The sequence below is a fragment of the Trichoderma reesei genome (assembly GCF_000167675.1).
Source record: "Trichoderma reesei QM6a unplaced genomic scaffold TRIREscaffold_1, whole genome shotgun sequence".
NCBI classification, from domain to species: Eukaryota; Fungi; Ascomycota; class Sordariomycetes; order Hypocreales; family Hypocreaceae; genus Trichoderma; species Trichoderma reesei.
Window position 1 is genome coordinate 472,489 of NW_006711148.1, and position 18,219 is coordinate 490,707.

At 53.9% G+C, this 18,219-nt stretch overlaps 4 protein-coding genes across 4 annotated transcripts; 1 reads left to right on the forward strand and 3 right to left on the reverse strand.

Annotated features, from left to right (window-relative positions):
- Positions 1–308: 308 nt before the first annotated feature.
- chi18-1 (glycoside hydrolase family 18, chitinase) lies at positions 309–4,692 on the forward strand (the record flags this gene model as incomplete). Its single annotated transcript, XM_006961093.1, has 4 exons — positions 309–3,303; positions 3,410–3,506; positions 3,578–3,882; positions 3,956–4,692. 4 exons carry the CDS (start codon positions 309–311, stop codon positions 4,690–4,692), a joined length of 4,134 nt encoding a protein of 1,377 aa, XP_006961155.1.
- A 1,335-nt stretch (positions 4,693–6,027) lies between these two features.
- TRIREDRAFT_53776 (uncharacterized protein) lies at positions 6,028–7,374 on the reverse strand (the record flags this gene model as incomplete). The annotated part of the gene is made up of 1 exon (XM_006961497.1): positions 6,028–7,374. A coding segment is annotated over one exon (1,347 nt), but the record flags the coding sequence as incomplete, so codon positions are not given.
- Positions 7,375–7,479: 105 nt separating this feature from the next.
- On the reverse strand, positions 7,480–9,248 carry TRIREDRAFT_102492 (uncharacterized protein; the record flags this gene model as incomplete). Its single annotated transcript, XM_006961498.1, has 5 exons — positions 7,480–7,554; positions 7,701–7,745; positions 7,835–7,907; positions 8,300–8,777; positions 8,843–9,248. 5 exons carry the CDS (start codon positions 9,246–9,248, stop codon positions 7,480–7,482), a joined length of 1,077 nt encoding a protein of 358 aa, XP_006961560.1.
- A 424-nt stretch (positions 9,249–9,672) lies between these two features.
- On the reverse strand, positions 9,673–17,789 carry TRIREDRAFT_73618 (uncharacterized protein; the record flags this gene model as incomplete). The annotated part of the gene is made up of 6 exons (XM_006961499.1): positions 9,673–10,608; positions 10,684–16,837; positions 16,913–17,246; positions 17,314–17,371; positions 17,440–17,526; positions 17,580–17,789. The coding sequence occupies 6 exons, from the start codon at positions 17,787–17,789 to the stop codon at positions 9,748–9,750; spliced, it is 7,704 nt and encodes a 2,567-aa protein (XP_006961561.1). The 3' UTR covers positions 9,673–9,747.
- Positions 17,790–18,219: the final 430 nt, after the last annotated feature.

Sequence of the window (18,219 nt, forward strand, 5' to 3'; positions counted from 1 at the left end):
ACACACACCACCACTTACAAATTCATCAATATGTGGGATTGGGTTGTGATACCATCGAATCCTCCGGAGTAAGACTGGAGGAGGAGTGTTTGTGGTATGCATGTATGCTTAACCTGTAATTGGTGTTTCACAACTGCAGACTTTCCTCTCAGTCTCGTATCTCCGCTTATACTTGAAGAGCATGTTAAAATGGCTGGAAGGTTTGCTGAGTATATACGACTCAGTTCCGTCTCTCACGACCATTCTTGAGCCCCTACTATTCCAGCCTCTCCTAGATAGTCCAGAACTGGGAAGCAACGCAAATCATAATGAGGCTCACACTGGGAGTTGCTGCTGTGTGTCTAGCGGCTGGAGCTTTTTGGACTCCCCAGGGAGCTCTAGCAGCCAGCTCCAATGCAGCAGCAGACGCACTCATAGCCTCTCTTTCACAAGCCAATTCCATTAAAACCGCCTCCGGACCTGTCTCAAGTCGACCAACAGACCGTGCCAGCGCTCGAGCTGCCGTTCTGGCAGGAAACTTCACCTCTAAACTTCATCATGAGCGAAGAGACAGAAACAGAAACTCATGTCCTGCCGCGTGTAACAGCGCGGATACAGGGTCGTGGGATGTGTTTCATGACATCAACCGTCTCAAGGAGTGCAATCAAACGATGTTGTTGGACTTTGCCCTTTTCAATCACGTCGACGATTCCAAGCCGGTCGTCAAAATCTCGGCTTGTACGGCGGACCTAAAGGTGAATGAGAACAGACTGCACTCGTTGTCTAAGACAAACGACTGTGCGGTCGAGGGTGTGGAACTGTCTTCAAAGACGACACAGATCCAACTGGGCTCGTCAGGGGCTTCGTCAAAAACTCATGTCGCCGATGTCAGTGCTGCTCTCGACCAGCTGCTGGCTTTGTCGAGCATTTCTTCTGCAAACTGTCAAGAGACAATCAAATACGCCACCTCTGGAGACGTCATTATTGGTGTCTATGCAGGATCCGGCATCGCCAGTCAAGGAGTGCTGGCATCTGTCATCGACAAGCTCAGCAGTGAAATCCAAAGCAACGGCCAAGTTACAGAGAACTTGGTGGCCCAAGTTTGCGGCAGCAAGACACCGGCAAGATACACGCTGGGCATATTTGCCACAACCAAGGGGCATCTCGGTGCTGTCCAGCGCAGTGTGCAATCCTGGAAGAACGGCACTTGCGTTGCCACAAGTTCCACAGGCGATGTCAAGATCAAATCGAGCTCGAATAGTGTTACGTATCTTGCCCCGTCTGCCTCCCACAACAACTCAACCTCCAAAAGCTCCTCCGGCAACTCCAAGAAGCCATTGTCAGCTCGTGCCGACTGCCGCACCATTCAAGTTGAGGCGGGAGATTCATGTGCCTCTCTGGCCACCGAGTGCGGCATCACGCCAGCCCAATTCACACAATACAACCCCAGCTCAACTCTCTGCGGCGCTCTCACCCCCGGACAGCACGTCTGCTGCAGCTCAGGCACACTGCCCGACTTCACTCCCAAGCCCGATGACAAGGGCTACTGCTACTCCTACCTTGTGAAGGATGGCGACTCCTGTGCCTCGATCGGTGCAGCTTATGACCTGACCAATGCCCAAATTGAGAGCTTCAACAAGAAGACCTGGGGCTGGAACGGCTGTGCGAAGCTCTTCGCCAGCTACAAAATTTGTCTGAGCACCGGCTACCCTCCCATGCCAGCCCCTGTGGCCAACGCCGTGTGCGGGCCGCAGGTAAACGGCACCACGCCGGCTCCCCCTGGCGTCGACATCAGCACTTTGAACGAATGCCCGCTCAATGCCTGCTGCAACATCTGGGGCCAGTGCGGCACGACGGGCGACTTCTGTACCCCCTCAAACTCAAGCACCGGTGCCCCTGGAACCGCGGCCCCGAACGAGAACGGCTGCATCTCCAACTGCGGCGACGAGATCCTCACGTCGGATCCCCCTGCGGAGACTATGAACATTGCCTACTTTGAGGCGTTTGACCAGAAGCGTACATGCCTCAAGATGCCTGTCACTGCGGTCGACACGTCTGCTTACACGCATATCCACTTCTCCTTTATCACGCTCAACGAGGACTACTCCGTCAATATCGATGGCGTGGAGAGCCAGCTACGTCTGCTTTCTGGCATGGCTGGCGTCAAGCGCATCGTGTCTGTGGGCGGCTGGGACTTTTCAACCAGTCCGAGCACGTACCAGATCTTTCGCAAGGCTGTCTCGTCCGAAGAGAACCGCCAGACGCTCGTAAACAACATTGTTGACTTCCTTGCCGAGTACGACCTCGACGGCGTCGACTGGGACTGGGAGTATCCCGACGAGCCGGATATCCCAGGCATTCCGGAGGGGACTGAAGATGAGACAACGGGGTATTTCCTCCTGCTGGATGAGCTGAAGCTCAAGCTGCCGTCGAACAGGACCGTGTCAATCACTGCGCCAGCATCATTCTGGTATCTTCAGTATTTCCCTATTCTCGCACTCAGCTTTGTCGTCGACTATATTGTGTACATGACGTACGATCTTCACGGCCAGTGGGATTACATCAACAAATATGCAAGTCCGGGCTGCCCTTCGTACGATCAGGGCCTGGGCAACTGCCTACGGTCGCACGTCAATCTCACCGAGACGCTTAATGCCCTTTCCATGATCACCAAGGCCGGCGTTCCGTCTAACATGATCACCGTCGGTGTCAGCAGCTACGGCCGGTCGTTCCAGATGAGTTCGGCTGGATGCTGGACTGAGCAGTGCACTTACACGGGGCCTGATTCGGGGGCTCTTCCGGGGCCCTGCACCAATACTTCCGGCTACATCTCCAACTACGAGATTAACAGAATTGTCGCCGGAAATCCTTCTGCAGAGGTACACTGGGATCAGGACTCGTACTCCAACATTGTCGTTTACAACGGCACTCAGTGGGTTGCCTTTATGAATGATTCCAACAAGGCCACCCGAACTGCTTTGTATCCGTCCATTAACTTTCTGGGCATTGCCGACTGGGCTGTCGATTTACTGTCTGAAGATGGTGATTCACCAGATTCATCATCTTCTTCTGAACAGACAATATACATTGACCCGGGCATCTGGTCGTCCGCAACACCGTCGGTCGTGGCACCGCCTGGCGCGTCACTCATCTGGCCTCCAAAGCCTCTGGGAAGTACTACAACGATCACTTTTCCTCTTTGGACGACAACAGTTTCTTACAGCAGTTTGACGACGGAAACAAGTACTTTGACAGATGGGTCGACGACCACGTATCACGCGTATGTGTGGGTGTCGTGGCTGACGACCCTTACAATTCCTGCAGGTGAGAACGATGGCCCTTGTTCAATGACAAGTGAGGTATGCCTGGAGGTATGGAAGGCTAACCAGTTCTTTTCTGCACCTCTCTATAGTCACGACCACGGAAATAGGCATATGGGGTGTTTCTCTTAACAAAAGCTCCTCCACGGGCACGATTTACCTGACGAGTTCCGTCCAGCCACCACCCTTCAAGGTGACCATTACTCCGTAAGATGCAAATTCCTCACCTATATCCAGTATTCCGTGACAACTGGACGTCGATACTGACTGGCGTGTAGAGTAGTGAGCGGCACAACGTCCATCATTGGCCCCACGAAGACGTCCACCATCAAGGGCACCGTCATCACCTATGGCTCCGAGACCTGGACGGAGCAAGACGAGACCCAGACGCAAGGCAGAAGCACCAGCATCAAGGGCGGCACAACCCTCCCGCCCACCATCATCACCGTCACGCCCAATCCTCATCCCACCACTGTGGCAACCAAACCAGACCCAGAGGTCAATCCCAAGCCGCCATCGTGGAAGTCTGGGTCTGATCCTAAGCCGACTGCCAAGCCGGGATGCTCTGGATGCGGCAAGCCTTGTAAGCACAACCCCCCCTTGACTGTCTTACTATGTATCACGTCAAATATGAGCTAACACCCATGCTCATTCAGGCATCCTCTTCTGTGATTCTGGCTGTCCGTTCTGCCCTCCTGGCATCTTCCACCCTGGTGGCGGTGGTGGAGGAGATCCCAACGACCCAGATGACGACGACGACGACGATGACGATGACGACCCAAGTCAGTACACAATCTATGCTGAATCTGTCCTTGACGACCAGTTCCCAGACAGCCCCGAGGACGCAGGCTCTCTGAACGATCTCTGGAACACAGAGATATCTCGCTTCGCTTCCGAGATGGGCTGGCTCACGACGAGTTCAACCACCACCAAGCCATCCAGCACAGCCCCTCCCCCTCCGCCACCCAAGCCCACACCAGAAGCAACGTGTGAGTACTTTTACGGAGGAGTCCTGTACGAGTTCTTCATCTACTACATCTCCGGCTGGGACACCGACGACCTCGAGGGCCATCTGCACGACGAGGAGAATGGGTGCGGTGCGCTGACGGGCTGGGACTGGGATTATGCGCATGCAAAGGATCCCTCGGTGGCATTCAACTTGCCTCTATTCATCAAAGACGGGTGCGTTGAACGTGCAATTGTTTCTGCTGGAGGGCCCAAGATTTCGTGTTCAATGTATGGCGGGTGGGGGACTCCTGGACCGGACGATGATGATATGGATGCCGCGTTTGCAAAGGCTCATCAAGCGAATGCTACGCAAGAGCATGGGCCGTATAGGCCGATGAGTTGGGCTACTTTGCTTGCGAGGGCAACGGGGCGAAGGCAGAAGTAGCATTCTTGGTAATCTGCAGCGCTGTGTCAATGAACAAATCGCTTGCCCTTGATCATGATAATGTCTGACGGTGATGTCTACTATGAATGACTCGATCTTAGCTATCTACTCATAACTCGGTTTCTTGAGCAGTTCTTCCGCTGTCCTCAATCTAGCCGTGATACTCTGGTGAAATGCCCTCGACACCTCTGAGCACGTATGTCCCGGAACTCGCCACACAGGCCTCTCAACGCGAAGATCTGCTCCAGCAGCGAGCAACAACTTGACCGTCTCCTGTCTTTTCAACTCCATCGCCAACTCAATCACTCTCCCGCACCTGAACTTGATATCCTTTTTCCCTTCCTCAGCCGTCAGGTCGTGATATCCGACGTTTGGATCCGCTCCTCCACGCTCAAGCAGCAGCCGCACCATTCCAACATTGCCCATTTTCACGGCCCGAGCAAGCGGAGGAATAAACTCCGTCGGCTCCGATATATCGTAGAAGTTGCAGCCGTCTTCGAGGCCGTTCTCTGGCAATGGCCGATCGCCGTCTTCAAAGTCGCATCGCGCGCCGTTGGCCAGGAGGATCCGTGCCATGGCTGCGTCTCGCTGATCAACCGCCAGCCCAAGCGCTCTCGTCAAGTCCACTCGATCCGGCGTCTTGTTCATCGTCTTGGAAAGAGTCAAGAGAAGCTCGACGAGTTTACGGTTTTTGGTTGCCACAGCCCTGACCATGAGTGGTCCCCCTTGACCCCATACCCGGGCCTCGTAGCCTGGAAAGTCGACGTCGGCGCCGTTGTTGATCAGAAGGCGCACCAGACGCAGATTCTCATGGTCCACGGCCCATTCAAGGGGGCTTATCCGCTGATATCCAAAGAGGCGTATGTTCAGGTCTATGCCATGCTCCAGCACAATCTGGGAGACGATGTGGTCGTGTCCTGCCTGTAAAGCCGCCTCCAGCGCGTCTAGTTTCTGGGTTGTGCTGGGAACGGTTGACCCGAGAAAAGTGTTGGCATCATTTACTTCATGGGACGGACCATCGGCTCGAGTGGGAATGGGTTTCTTCTCCCCTGTCGGCTGGTGACGAAAGAAGAGCTGTCCAGGACCAGCAGTGTCTGCTTCCCACACGAGCTCCCAGCCGTCATCCTGATGATCATCGGCCTCTGCATTGGACGCTTCATGGCTGGGGTCTAGCACTATAGCAGCGTCATCGAGTTCCATGTCAAAATTGCTTTCGGGTTCTGGGTTATCCAGGGACATTTGCTGCATGTCGTACCGTTCTTTGTATATGTCTTGACGAACCGGCCTGAGGGATCCCTCTACTCCATGCTGTTTGAAGTCGCCGATACTAAAACCTGGCTTAAAGGAGGGCGTATATTCCCGTTGCTTGAGTTTACCACAATCGATGTCAGCAAAAAAGGGGTGCTCTTTGACTTCCGATGCCCCCCCTCTAGCTCCAAGACGAAAATCAGGCTTGCGGTCGAGGAGCTTCGCGATGACATCTCTAGCATCAGGTGGAAGGTCATCTGGAAATTGAATTGAATCGGAGCTGAGTATTTGTCGGCGTATCTCGTCGGCGTTCTCGTGAAAGAATGGCGGTAGCCCTGTCAGCATCTCGTAGATGAAGATACCCAGCGTCCACCAGTCGGCCGCTCCAGATCGGTTTTGATCGCGGAGTATTTCGGGGGCTGGATATTCAGGCAATCCGTAGCCACCACGGCCATCATCCTCTACACCTGGATCGTAGAGGCCGGAGCCACAGAGTACGACATGTCCCAGAGAGTCTAGAAGGACGTTTCGAGGCTTCAGCCACGAGTAGATGCCGCGACTCTCGTGCAGATACTCCAGTGCGCAAAGAATCTCGGCGGCATAGATCCGGGCTCTCTTGAGACTGAAGACTCGCTGATTCTGCAGGTGTTGGAAGAGGTATCCGCCGCACATGGTCGGAGACAAGAGGTGCAAGCCTTCTTGTGACTGGAAGACAAGCGTGAGCGGCGCGATGAATGGATGGTCGGCATTCTGGGGCCGTCGAACAGCTGGAATCGTCCTTGTGGTGTATCTTTGACGCGTGTCTTTCTTGATGACCCGAGCAGTGTATCCTGAGTTGCCCTTCTGGATCTTGGATTGTTCGATGAAATCGGCCGCCTCCAACGTTTTGTCCTTCGTGTCGTCGTATTTAATGCTGACGCGTAGCCGGCCCGTGCCACCCTCCACATCAACCCATTGTGATGGTGTCTCTTCTGACGCCGATGCCTGAGCGACATCTATCGGAATCCGCGCCACGCCGATACAGGCGTCTTGGCTTCTCACACAAGGAGACGCATGCGGATCCCGGAGATAGAGATGGATGGCCAGCTCAGCAGGACGACATACGTCGAATTTCCAGTTCGCGTCGCGGTACTCTCCGGTGACTTCATCAAGCCGCCATGGCACAATGTCTGACACCCAGACCGGATCTTCTGCCGTCCCTTCGTCTGAATCCGCCTGTTGCTGAGACCTGTCGTAGTCGAGAACTGCGTACGGCGTGTTGCGCTTGCTCAGCCCTTGTTGATCAGGCCTCTGGTCTTCCTTGTAGCTGCCTGGTATTGAGAGGCCGGTTCCTTCGTGAAGTACGACTGTCAGAATGCCCGGCCTGCTTGGTGATGGAATTGCTTCTTCCGGCTGCGGGCCGTAGCCAGTCGGGCTGCGCTCCCTCTTGGCCATTGCTGAGAGATTGCTTTGGTGTCATGATCAAATTTGAAAGGTGTGAGAGAGTCCATATTATATATAGGTATGCGTTGCTGTTATATGCGGGGTCGGGGAAACTGCCTAAATAGTGAGGGCCAAGTTGAAGGTGTTGCGCCAGGCTGAACCGCCGCCGTGGAAGGATCTGAGAATGCTTGTCTGTAAATGAAAATGCAACGCTCACAGGGCTCACAGATTAATAGACTACGATGGATGCAGTAAGTGATATTGCTTGGCCTGGTTAGGCCTGAACGATTGTTATTCCGATACTTCGCATATGATAGCTGGACGACTCCTCCACTTACATTCCAAGCGAGAAGCGACTCTTGCGCCTTGCTTCCGTGTTCCAACTTGATACCGTCCCATTGTAAGCAAGCTTTTGAGAATGCCCATGAGAGTGAGCACACGAATGATACCCATAGACTTCAACTTCACTTACTGAAACTGAGAAGCACTCGGGAGGCCTCCTCTCCATATAACACGGGAAAGCAAAAGTATAGGTTGATGCGAGACTAAGCGTTCACATAATTGCAAGATACCAATTGCAACATGGCTCATTGAATGTTGAGCACATGATGAGCGACATGTGGCATAGACGCAAACTGCAATCATAGTAGGTCAGAGTCGCTCGGGATCAAACATCTTCTCAGACCAATACTTGATGACACTGTACCTGATTAAGGCATAATATTCTCGTTACCATGCCTCCTCCTCACCGCATCCTCCTGTCAAGCATAAGAGCCAAGAGCCGGATCAGTAGCAGCAACGTCTTGAACCGACTCTTTCCAGAGCTTGCTAATAAAGTCTTCTCCTTCCGCAGTGTTGAGAAACTCGGCACCCCTGTCAAACTCAGTTGAGCTGTACTATCCGTAGAACCTCAACAATAAGCATCACATGAACTTACGGGTCAACCTGATTATGCTGCAAAAACTTGCCGTTCGTCTCAGTCCCCGCAACGACCGCTACATAGATCAGCGTGCGAGCGCCCTCTTCGACTGTGCGGCCCGTAGACTTGCGGAGAAGCCCCATGGGCAGCTTGAGATAGAAGGGCAGGTTCTTGTCTATGCCAGTTTGTACAAGCCCAGGACAAGCGTTATTAACTATAACTTCGGATGGCGCCAAAGCAGCCAGGCGGCGGACGTAGGCGTTGACGACCGTCTTGGAATCTGCGTAACGATAGAGCTTGTTGAAGTTGGCTTCGTCATCGAAATGCCCGAGTACTGTGCTTTCCGAAGATATAGGCTGTTTGCTCAGGGTGTTCTGCATGATTTGGGTGGCGGATCCTGTGAATGTGATGCGGGATGGCACTCCTCTGGCTGCAGAGGTCGACCGCAGGAGAGGAAATAGCTCGAGGGAGATGAGAAGGTGAGTGTAGCAATTGACTTGAATTATGAGAAGTAATCAGTAAGAGTGAATTTCAATGCTGTGTGCACCTTGAGTTGCTTACCTTGCATGCTCCTCTCATGACCACTTTTGCTTTTCTCATAACCCATCACCACCTGTCCGCCATTGTTCAGGAGTATATCGAGCTCTTTGACTTCAGCATTGACCCTATTCGAAAAGCAAAGTCCAGAATAATAATCGTCGAGATCGAGCTCAAAGGCATCGATAACGGCATTGGGATTGGTCTCTTTGACGGTAGGATGAGCACGGAGAGCCGAGGCAGCCTCTTGCCCTCTCGCAATGGAGCGGCATGCCAATATCATGCGAGAAGCGCCTAAAGTGAGGAATTGTCTTGCAGCTTCATAGCCTAAGCCAGAGTTACCACCGGTGACGATGACGGTTTTGCCGCTGATGTTGGCATCAGTAGGGGTGGGAGGGATAGGAGGCTGGCCTATGGCTGGAGAGGACATGGCTGAAGATGTGAGTGTGTGATTGAGTGTCGATGAATACTGACGGACGAGGCTTCTAAACGTCATTTACACATATATATCTAATGACAATTGTTGTGATTGACTGTATCTGCTTGTTCACATGGAGGAGTGACGCATACGGTGCGAACAGTGATATCCGACCACGCCCTACGCATCTTAGACTCTATGCTGCTTGAACTCATCTTAACGATGAAGATGACTAAAATAGCCTCTTGATCGAGCTCATAATTCCACTGGTCACTTTCTCAGGCTGGCTAAACTGTTGACAGTGGTAGCTTCAAAATCACCATGTGGCCCGTTGACTGGGCAATAAATGGTCTGTCTGCTGTGAAGTTATTTCACACACCTTAAGCAAAGCTAACGTGACAATTTATTTCTCATTCTAATACATACATCCTCTTCCGTATTCTGAAAATCCTATAAGTTGACTCTAGCCTCTGTCATATGACGCTGGTCTATCTGCAAGCTGTATAGCAGGTCATGAAGACTTTGCAAATTTGGCAAACGTGCTGCGGTCAACCACATTAGCCACCAGCTGCGCCAGGCTCGGGCTCTGCATGATGTTGAAAATGGACAACTCTGCTCCCGCCTGACTGAAGAGCATGTTGCGCACCTCGACTGCCACAAGAGAATCAATACCCTGCTGCGACGGCGAGTCGTTGAGGTCCACCTCTTCAACGGAAACGAGGAACATGTCGGCCAACATGGCCGCCACGGCAGACCCGACGACAGAAATCGCCTCATCTCGCGACGAGGCAGACGCAATTTTCGCAGAAAGAGAGTCTCCTCCGTTGGCCGCCTTGCTATCCTCGTCATCATGCCCGTCAGCAGCAGCAGGCTGGCGATACTTGAGCGCCAGCAGGCGCATGTCTCGTCCCAGGTCGCCGTCAACATCCCAGTGTGGCCCAGGACCTGAGTTGATGCCGCCGAGGATGAATTGCGGATCGTATGGCGACACAATAGCCAGCTCGAGGGAGGCGAGGACCTGCTCCTCGTTGATGACCCTGCGTCCCGCCTTGATGAGGGACTTGCGCATCGCCTCAGCTGCACTCGCCTCGGCAACGTAGCCGACGCCGTCGACGAGCGAGAGGTCGATGGAAACGGCGGGCAGGCCTTTGTGCTTGACGCGCCAGTGAGCCAAGGCATCTTCGTAGGCACCGGCGGCGGAGTAGGCGGCTTGGCTGGCGTAGCCCAGAATGCCGTTGATGGAGGAGAACAGGACGAAGAAGTCGAGGTCGCCTGGCAAGTTGAACTGGTTATGAAGGTTCCAAGCGCCCGAGACCTTGCTTTGGATTGTGTATTTGTAGTCATCAAGAGTCATGTTTTCCACAAAGGAGTCCTATCAAGTGAGCATGACTGTTAGAAAACCCTCGAAACAGTGCAATGGTGATAAGGGGTAAACTGAGGTACTCACATGAAGAACAAAGGCCGCATGAACCACGCCCCTAATCGGTGGGAGTCCCTCGCGTGCACAGGTGTCCATGGCCCGTGCCAGATCGTCCTCCTTGGCAACGTCACAACTGACCGGCAAGACACGATGGCATCCTGCGTCGCGAAGCTCCTCTGCAAGCACCGCCATCTTGGGGCTCTGGCCTGCACTCCTTGACAGCAAAACAAGGTTCTTGGCGCCGCGGGATACCATCCAATGAGCCACAGCCTGTCCCAAGCCGCCATTGCCACCTACGATCAAGTAGGATGCATCTGGAGAGAGCGTGGCGGCTGGTGCGGTATGGGGCAGAACAGATACCATCTCGTCCTGCGCAACTGACAAGACTCTCTTTCCCGTCTCTTCTTCCGTCTGAATAAGGCGGGAAACTTGTGCAATATCTCCAATGTTGTGTTCAATGACAGGAGAAACGGGTGCAAGAGCTTCAAGCTCGAAAAGGCGCATCACTTCTTCTAGACAACGATGCACATCGCTGCCACGGTGTTGCAACAAGCTTGGCACGTCAACTGCCGAGAATGACACGCCCCGAGTAAATGGAAGCATCTCGAGGTTGCTATTTGCCAGCGAGTCATACTTGCCAACTTCGATGAAGTGGCCGAGGGGCGCGACGAGATTGAAGCTCGTTTGGAGAAGAGGGCCTGTCAGCGAGTTGAGCACGACATCAACACCTCGCCCGTTGGTGGCAGCAGTGACGGCAGTTCCGAATGAAGCGTTGTTGCTATCAAAGATCTGATGAGAAGGTATGCCGTGTTCCCTGGTGAGGAGATCTCGCTGTTTGGGGCTGGCGACTGTCGTAAAGACCGTGGCGCCGATGTGCTTCGCAACCATGATGGCTGCCTGTCCTATGCTTCCGGCAGCATTGTGGATAAGAACGCTTTGAGAAGTCTTAAGTCTTGCTGTCTCGACAAGAGAAAAGTAGGCAACGAGGAATGCTGCGGGAAGGGATGCTGCCTGCTGGAAGCTCAAGCGACTCGGCATCTGAACGACCGAGGTCCAGTCAACGACGGCCCGACTCGTGAATGATGACTGCTGCAACAAACAGACGACACGGTCGCCAACAGAGTATCCGTGCTTGGACGCTTCAATTCCGACTCTCGTAATGATACCGGAACACTCTTGCCCTGTGATGGTTCTATCTGCGGGATTCAGCCCGGCGCCGTATGCCCTAGGCATGATCTCTACCAGCCGCGGTGGGAGCGTGTCCCTGTAGACAGCCGCGCTCGCATCGTCACCAAAAACAAGAAGCTCTGGTAGGAAACACAGTGGGCGATGTTGCTGATAGAAAGGCTCGACGGTGGTGATTCCCTGGGTGTCCTCCTCAGATTCCAGCGTCTTCGGAGTAATCGCATTGTCCTTGGCCACATCATGATAGACTCTAGGAATGAGAATCACGCCATCTCTCTCAGCATACTCGAGTTCAACGGGCCCTTTGTCGGGTCCTGAGCTGTGTCCGGGCAGCGACTGGCCGAAGGCGTTCTGCAGCACCTGTGCGATAGCTTCATGACCAGACTCCTGCCACAGCGACCCCTTCGGGCTCAGGTCCAGAGTGATGAACTTTCGGCCGACGTATTCGTTGCGCAGTGTTCGTACGAATCCAGTCGCAAGACTGACTTCAGGGCGTTCGCAATCGACAGCACCACCGCGAGTAACCCAGAGAAGACCCTTACATCCTGTACTCATGGCCTTAATGCCCTCCAAGGACGCCGCATCGAGATTATACAGGATAGGCTCGTTTATTTCCCCGATAAAGATGCAGATCTTATCGGCATACCAGGCTGCTGTAGCTGCGGCTGACTCAATGCTTTGTACGCTTGGCAGCACCTTGCCTTCTGCACCATTCACCGCCTTGGAATACGAGGCAATTGAGTGCTGCAGAGCCTTGAGCCACTCGGAAGGAGGGATGCCAGCTTGTTCACTTGTGACAATCACGACTTTGCCAGCATCTATGTCGCTTTGGCCTGCTGGGTGCGGTGGCAGTGTCGACATGATGGTGGCCGAGACAGAAGCATCAACGTCGTCGCTGTCTCGTAGCTCAATATCAATGCCGGTAAACCCAGCGTGCCGCAGAGATCGGTCCCAGAGAGGGACGCTGAGCAATGGACTTGGCTCGACATGTTGTTCGGAGAATCTTTCACTGGACCACCAGCTGGGAAAAAGCCCCTTGACAAACTGCACGTCGATACTAGGCTTGAAATCCTCCGTGAACAACAGAGTGCCTCCAGGTTTGAGGAGACTCCTGACGTTTTCCAGCACACCAGCAATAGCTGAGCTCGTCGATGAAAAGGCGTGAGAAGCAATCACAACATCATAAGATCCGACAGTGAAACCCTGGTCAGCAGGATCACGCTCGATATCGAGCACGTCAAATGCCAAGATGTCGGACCAGGCGGCAAATCCCTCGCGTGCTGCATCGAAATTGCGATCTGACAAGTCTGTGTAATGGTACAAAGAGGCGTGAGGGCCGCCCGACGTAGCAGTGTCCAGGACACCCAGAGCAGAGCCGGTGATACCGCCGGTGCTTGCACCAATTTCCAGGATGCGCGCCCGAGGATTCTTGTGTACCAGATGGCGAAGAAGGCCTGAAAGCTGCGAACTTGTGCGCTTTGCCCTGGGCGTCTCGCTGTAGAACCTCGAGAGCAGATTCTTGTCTTGTTCCATGATCTCGGTTGGTGTCGACTGCCCCCGGAGGATAGATACGAGTTGTTTACCCAAAAGACGTATCATCTCGCCATCCGCCTGTGCCTTGGCTATCTGATCAATGTGCTCCTCATCGATGTCAGTGATGGCGGCCTGTTGGGCAGCAGACTTCATCCACGCATAATACTTGGAGTAATGCGACCCGTTGGTGAAGTCACTGTCGGACAGGCTGGCGAGTGCCTTTTGAATGAAATAAAGGCACAAACTCGAGATTTCCACTCCCCCAGCCTCTGCAGAGTTGGAATTGGAGGAGAGCTCCTGCTTGACCAGAGAGACTGTCGCTGGAAGTTTGATGGAGATGTCTGGGCGCCAATGAATGCTGCTGCACAGCTGGCTCTCCCAGGGCTCTGTATGTTGGAGTGATACGCTGCGTCCCAGAGATTGGTACGAAAAGCCCTTCATCTCTAGCAGTACATTGTTGTCATCAACCCCGTCATTTGCGACTATCACATCAGCCTCCATCCCGTGTTTATCATCGCGGATGATGTGGGAGTGCGCCTTGAACACATGTTCAGGGCTGTGGCTAATATTGCTCGACACCCAGAAGCTCTTGACCGACCTGGGCACCTTGGCAGCAGTCTCGCGGCCAGCAGCTCCAGGGACAGCTGAGTACGGCGAGGTGATGAACGAGTCGAGAGTGACGGGATGCAGGACATGTTCGCGGGGAAGATCGTTGGGCACTGACGTATCAGGCACAGTCGTGAGAACCACGCTGCGCCTGTCGAAGCCGGATTGCACAATGTGACTCATGTTTTGGAACACCGGACCGTGCCCAATACCAAGGGCTTTGAGATTGGCGAATAGTTGAGCGGGAGGAATCTGTCTCTTGTAACCTTTGATAGTGAACTCGCCAAGTTTCGGCTCGTAGACTTGAGCAGATGCTTCAAACTCGATCGAGATGAGACCCTTGGCGTGCTGAGTCCATCGGTTGTCTCCTGTAACAGTCCAGACCTCAAAGTGCTTCCAACCCTGGATTGCAACGTCTTTATCATTCACAGGGCGTAGACTTGTCTGAATCTCGATGCCGTCTGAGGTATCTGGTATCATCAAGGCCTGCAGAAAGTCGACATCGCGAAGTCGGTAACCTGATACCTCCTTAGCCCCTGCCTTGGTATGGTTCAACGCATGAAGCTGCTTGGTCGCCTCAATGGCCAAGCAGATGTAACCCGCAGCAGGATACACGACATTTGACTGAATAGCGTGATCTCGCGTCCATGGCGACTCTGATATCCGGAGCGTGTGTCGCCATGTTGGTTCTTCCAGATTCGTCCCCTCAACGAGCGAGCCCAGGAGGTGATGAGGCGGCACAGAGCGTTCCCGAAGCGCCCTGTTGAATCTTGGCTCAACCCAGTGCTTGACTTGATGGTTCCAGGGGTATGAGGGCAGTCCAGTTAGCACTCTGACCCGGGAGCCTCTTCCATGGGGAAAGTTGACAGCGTCCATATCAAGAGGATACCCTTGCTGTAGTAGATTAGCCGCAAGAGCTTGCATTGTGTCCTTTGCGTCTGCTTTGCGGACGAGGCAGCCGTAATATGGGATCTGCAGCCCCTTAAACGCAGGCAATGCGAGAATTTGCTGAATGGGCCCGCCCAGTGCTGTGTGAGGGCCAACCTCGACGACGACATCGACGTTGGCAGAACCATTCGGATTGCCGAGTACCATGTCGGTAAAGGCGTCCACAAACTGGACGGGCTGTACCAAGCTCTTTACCCAGTGTTCAGGACGTGCCACTTCCTCAATGTTAGCCACCCTGCCACCAGTAACGGGCGATGAATACGCAATCGAAGACTCATTGCGGCTGTTCTTCCTCTTGATGTTATCGAGGGCCTCGACGTAGACATTTGCAATCGCCGTCATGTGGTGCGAGTGCCAGGCTGTCTCTACCTTGAGCAGACGAGCAAAGACGCCATCGGCATTGGCCAGCTCCTCCAGTTCTTGCACGGCACTCAAGTCTCCGGAAACTGTCGTGCTGGAGGGACTGTTGACGCAGGCGACCATGGCTTTACCACCAGTCGTCAGTCTCTTCAGATATGCCTCTGTGTCTTCTCGGCCGAGTCCAATGGCGAGCATGCCGCCCTTGACGGGGCCTCGTAGGCTCGTGTCTGCAGCCAGCACGGCGCGGTGGTATGCATACGCCATGGCGTCTTTGTAGCTGAGTGCTCCCACCGTGTAGGCCGCAGCAATCTCGCCGCTAGAGTGGCTGGTGACAGCCGCAGGGACAACACCCCAAGACTCCAGCAGGCGAACGAGTGAGATCTGCACAGCAACACAGATCGGAGTGCTGAGGCCTGACTCATTGATCCGGGAGGAAGCGGCATCACGCGAGAGCTCTTCCACGAGGGACCAATCCGCCCCGAACTGCCTTATGTATGCGTCGGCCTCGTCGAGGGAGGCTTTGTACACAGGGTAGGCATCGCGAAGCTCCCTCCCCATTGCCCACCACTGAGCTCCCTGTCCAGTAAACACCATACCGATTCTTGGTCGACGCGAGCTGCGGTAGGGCTTGAATTTGGGTGATTGGAGAGTATTTACAACAGCCCCAATGCCCTCCGTGACCGGAACAGGGTGTGCAGCTACCCACGGGAAGCGGGTGCGGCGCTGCCCAAGGGTATACGCAAGGCTGTCGAGCAGTCTCGACGGTTCATCCTCGGCGGATGCGACCCGTTGGAGGTATTCGGCGAGGTTGGAAATCATGGTCCTGCATGCCTGCTCATCTTTGCCGCTCAGGACGAGAACTCTGGAGCCAGTGTCAATGGGCTCCTTGGAAGATGTACCCTCTACCGGAGACGGAGTCCATGATGCCCCATCTTCAAGGATGATGTGTGCGTTAGCACCACCGTAACCAAAGTTGTTGATGGAGGCACGGCGAGTGCTAGCAGCTGGCCATTCTTGCAATTGTCTCACAAGTTTGAGATGCCAGTCTTCCAAAGACAGCTTCGGGTTGGGCTTTTCGAAATTGATCGAGGCTGGAATCACCCCCTTTTCCAGGGCCAGAGCCGTCTTGATGATGCTGGCCAACCCACTTGCGGCTTCAGTATGTCCAATGTTTGTCTTGATAGAGCCAATGAGGAGGGGATCCTGGTTGTGGGAGAAGACTGTTGCAATGGCGCGTGCCTCGACGGTGTCTCCAGCCTGCGTGCCAGTGCCATGCGCCTCAAAGTACTGAGTGTCCCGAGGATCGAGTCCAGCTCTTGCGTAGCACTGGCGGATCAGGTCAATTTGGGCTTCCAGGCTGGGTGTTGTAATCGTCTCTGTCTTGCCGTCTTGATTGAGGAGAGAGGACCTGATGACAGCACGGATCGGGTCGCCAGCAGCGAGTGCGTCTGATAAACGCTTCATCACAATCGTTGCCACGCCCTCGCCACGACCGTAACCGCTGGCGCGTGAGTCAAATGCATAAGACTTGCCATCGGCAGAAAGAAAACTGTCGTTGGTTCCCGTCAGTCTCAAGCCACAGGATAGGGGTTTATAAATATAGATAAATAAGTCTCGCACTCACCCAGCAGACCCCAGAGCCTTGAACATGTCCGGGTTCAGAGTCAGATTGGCACCCCCGACAATGGACATGTCAGCTTCGCCTGTCCTCAGACTCTGTATTCCTTGATGTGTGGCCACCATCCCAGAGGAACAGGCTGTTTCTATTGTCATACTTGCGCCGCGGAGGTCGAAGAAGTGAGAGATGCGGTTGCTCATCATGGGCACACCGGTACCTGTGGCCATAAGCCTTGGCAGGTTATCGGCGTCGCGTAACAGTGCATCTCTGTAGTCATGTACAAAGACGCCGGTGAAAACGGAGGTGTTGGAGCCGGCGATTTGTGTCAGGGGGATGCCGGCTATGAGGGTGCGGGAGATCCAGTTAGTCCAAGCACTTGTGAAGTGATATATGTGTCCTGGTCATACCGTTTTCCAACGCTTCGTAGGCGGATTCAAGCTGCAATCGATATTGAGGATCTAAGGACTAGGTAGTGAAGGGTGTCAGATATTGCCAGTGGAGATATATAGGATGGGTAGATCTGTATCGCTCACCGAGGCTGTCTCGCTAGAGTAGCTAAAGAATGCCGCATCGAACAATCCAACGTCTTCTTGCAGAAAGTGCGCGCCCTTGACGTGTGTCTATACCATGGTCAATAACAGGTATCATATGATTTCCAGCAGGCTCTACCTACAGTATTCAGCCGCTCGTTGTTCGGATGGTAGACTCCTTCCGATCTGAATCTAGAGGCTGGGAACTCTGTCCACCCGCTTCTCCCCTCAGCCAGCATCTGCCAGAGCTTGTCCGTGTTGGTTGCATCTCCAGCAAACTTGGAGCTCATGCCAATGATGGCAATAGGCTCACTCGCCCAGCGAGACTGGCTATCGGGGCCGAGACTTCCCATCTTCCGTCGTTGAGGGTGGTCGATAAAGAAGGTTGAAGGGGGCTGAGTGTTTGCGTCTGGAAATACTTGTTCGGGGACGGAGACAAGTTTAGGCCTGGGAAAACGAAGCCGGTCAAGGTATTTTACATATGCGACTGCTTCGAAGCCCAGCTTGAGGGCCGTCAGCTTCATAGACGCGTCTTGCCATGACGAACCTTCTCTATAACTCGATCAGCAGATCCTGTAAGCGGCTTGCGAGTGATACGGACATACTATCGTCAGGATTCGTTTGAAGAAACAAAATTCCTGACGGACGCGGTCGGAGAGCGGCGAAATTCGGCAGTAAGCAATTAAAAGAGAGAGAAAAAGAAGCAGAAAAAGTCCGCCTTGGCAGAGTCCGAAGGAGTCGTCAAGTGCGATCCGCATCGGAGTATCTCAACTCCGGAGTTCA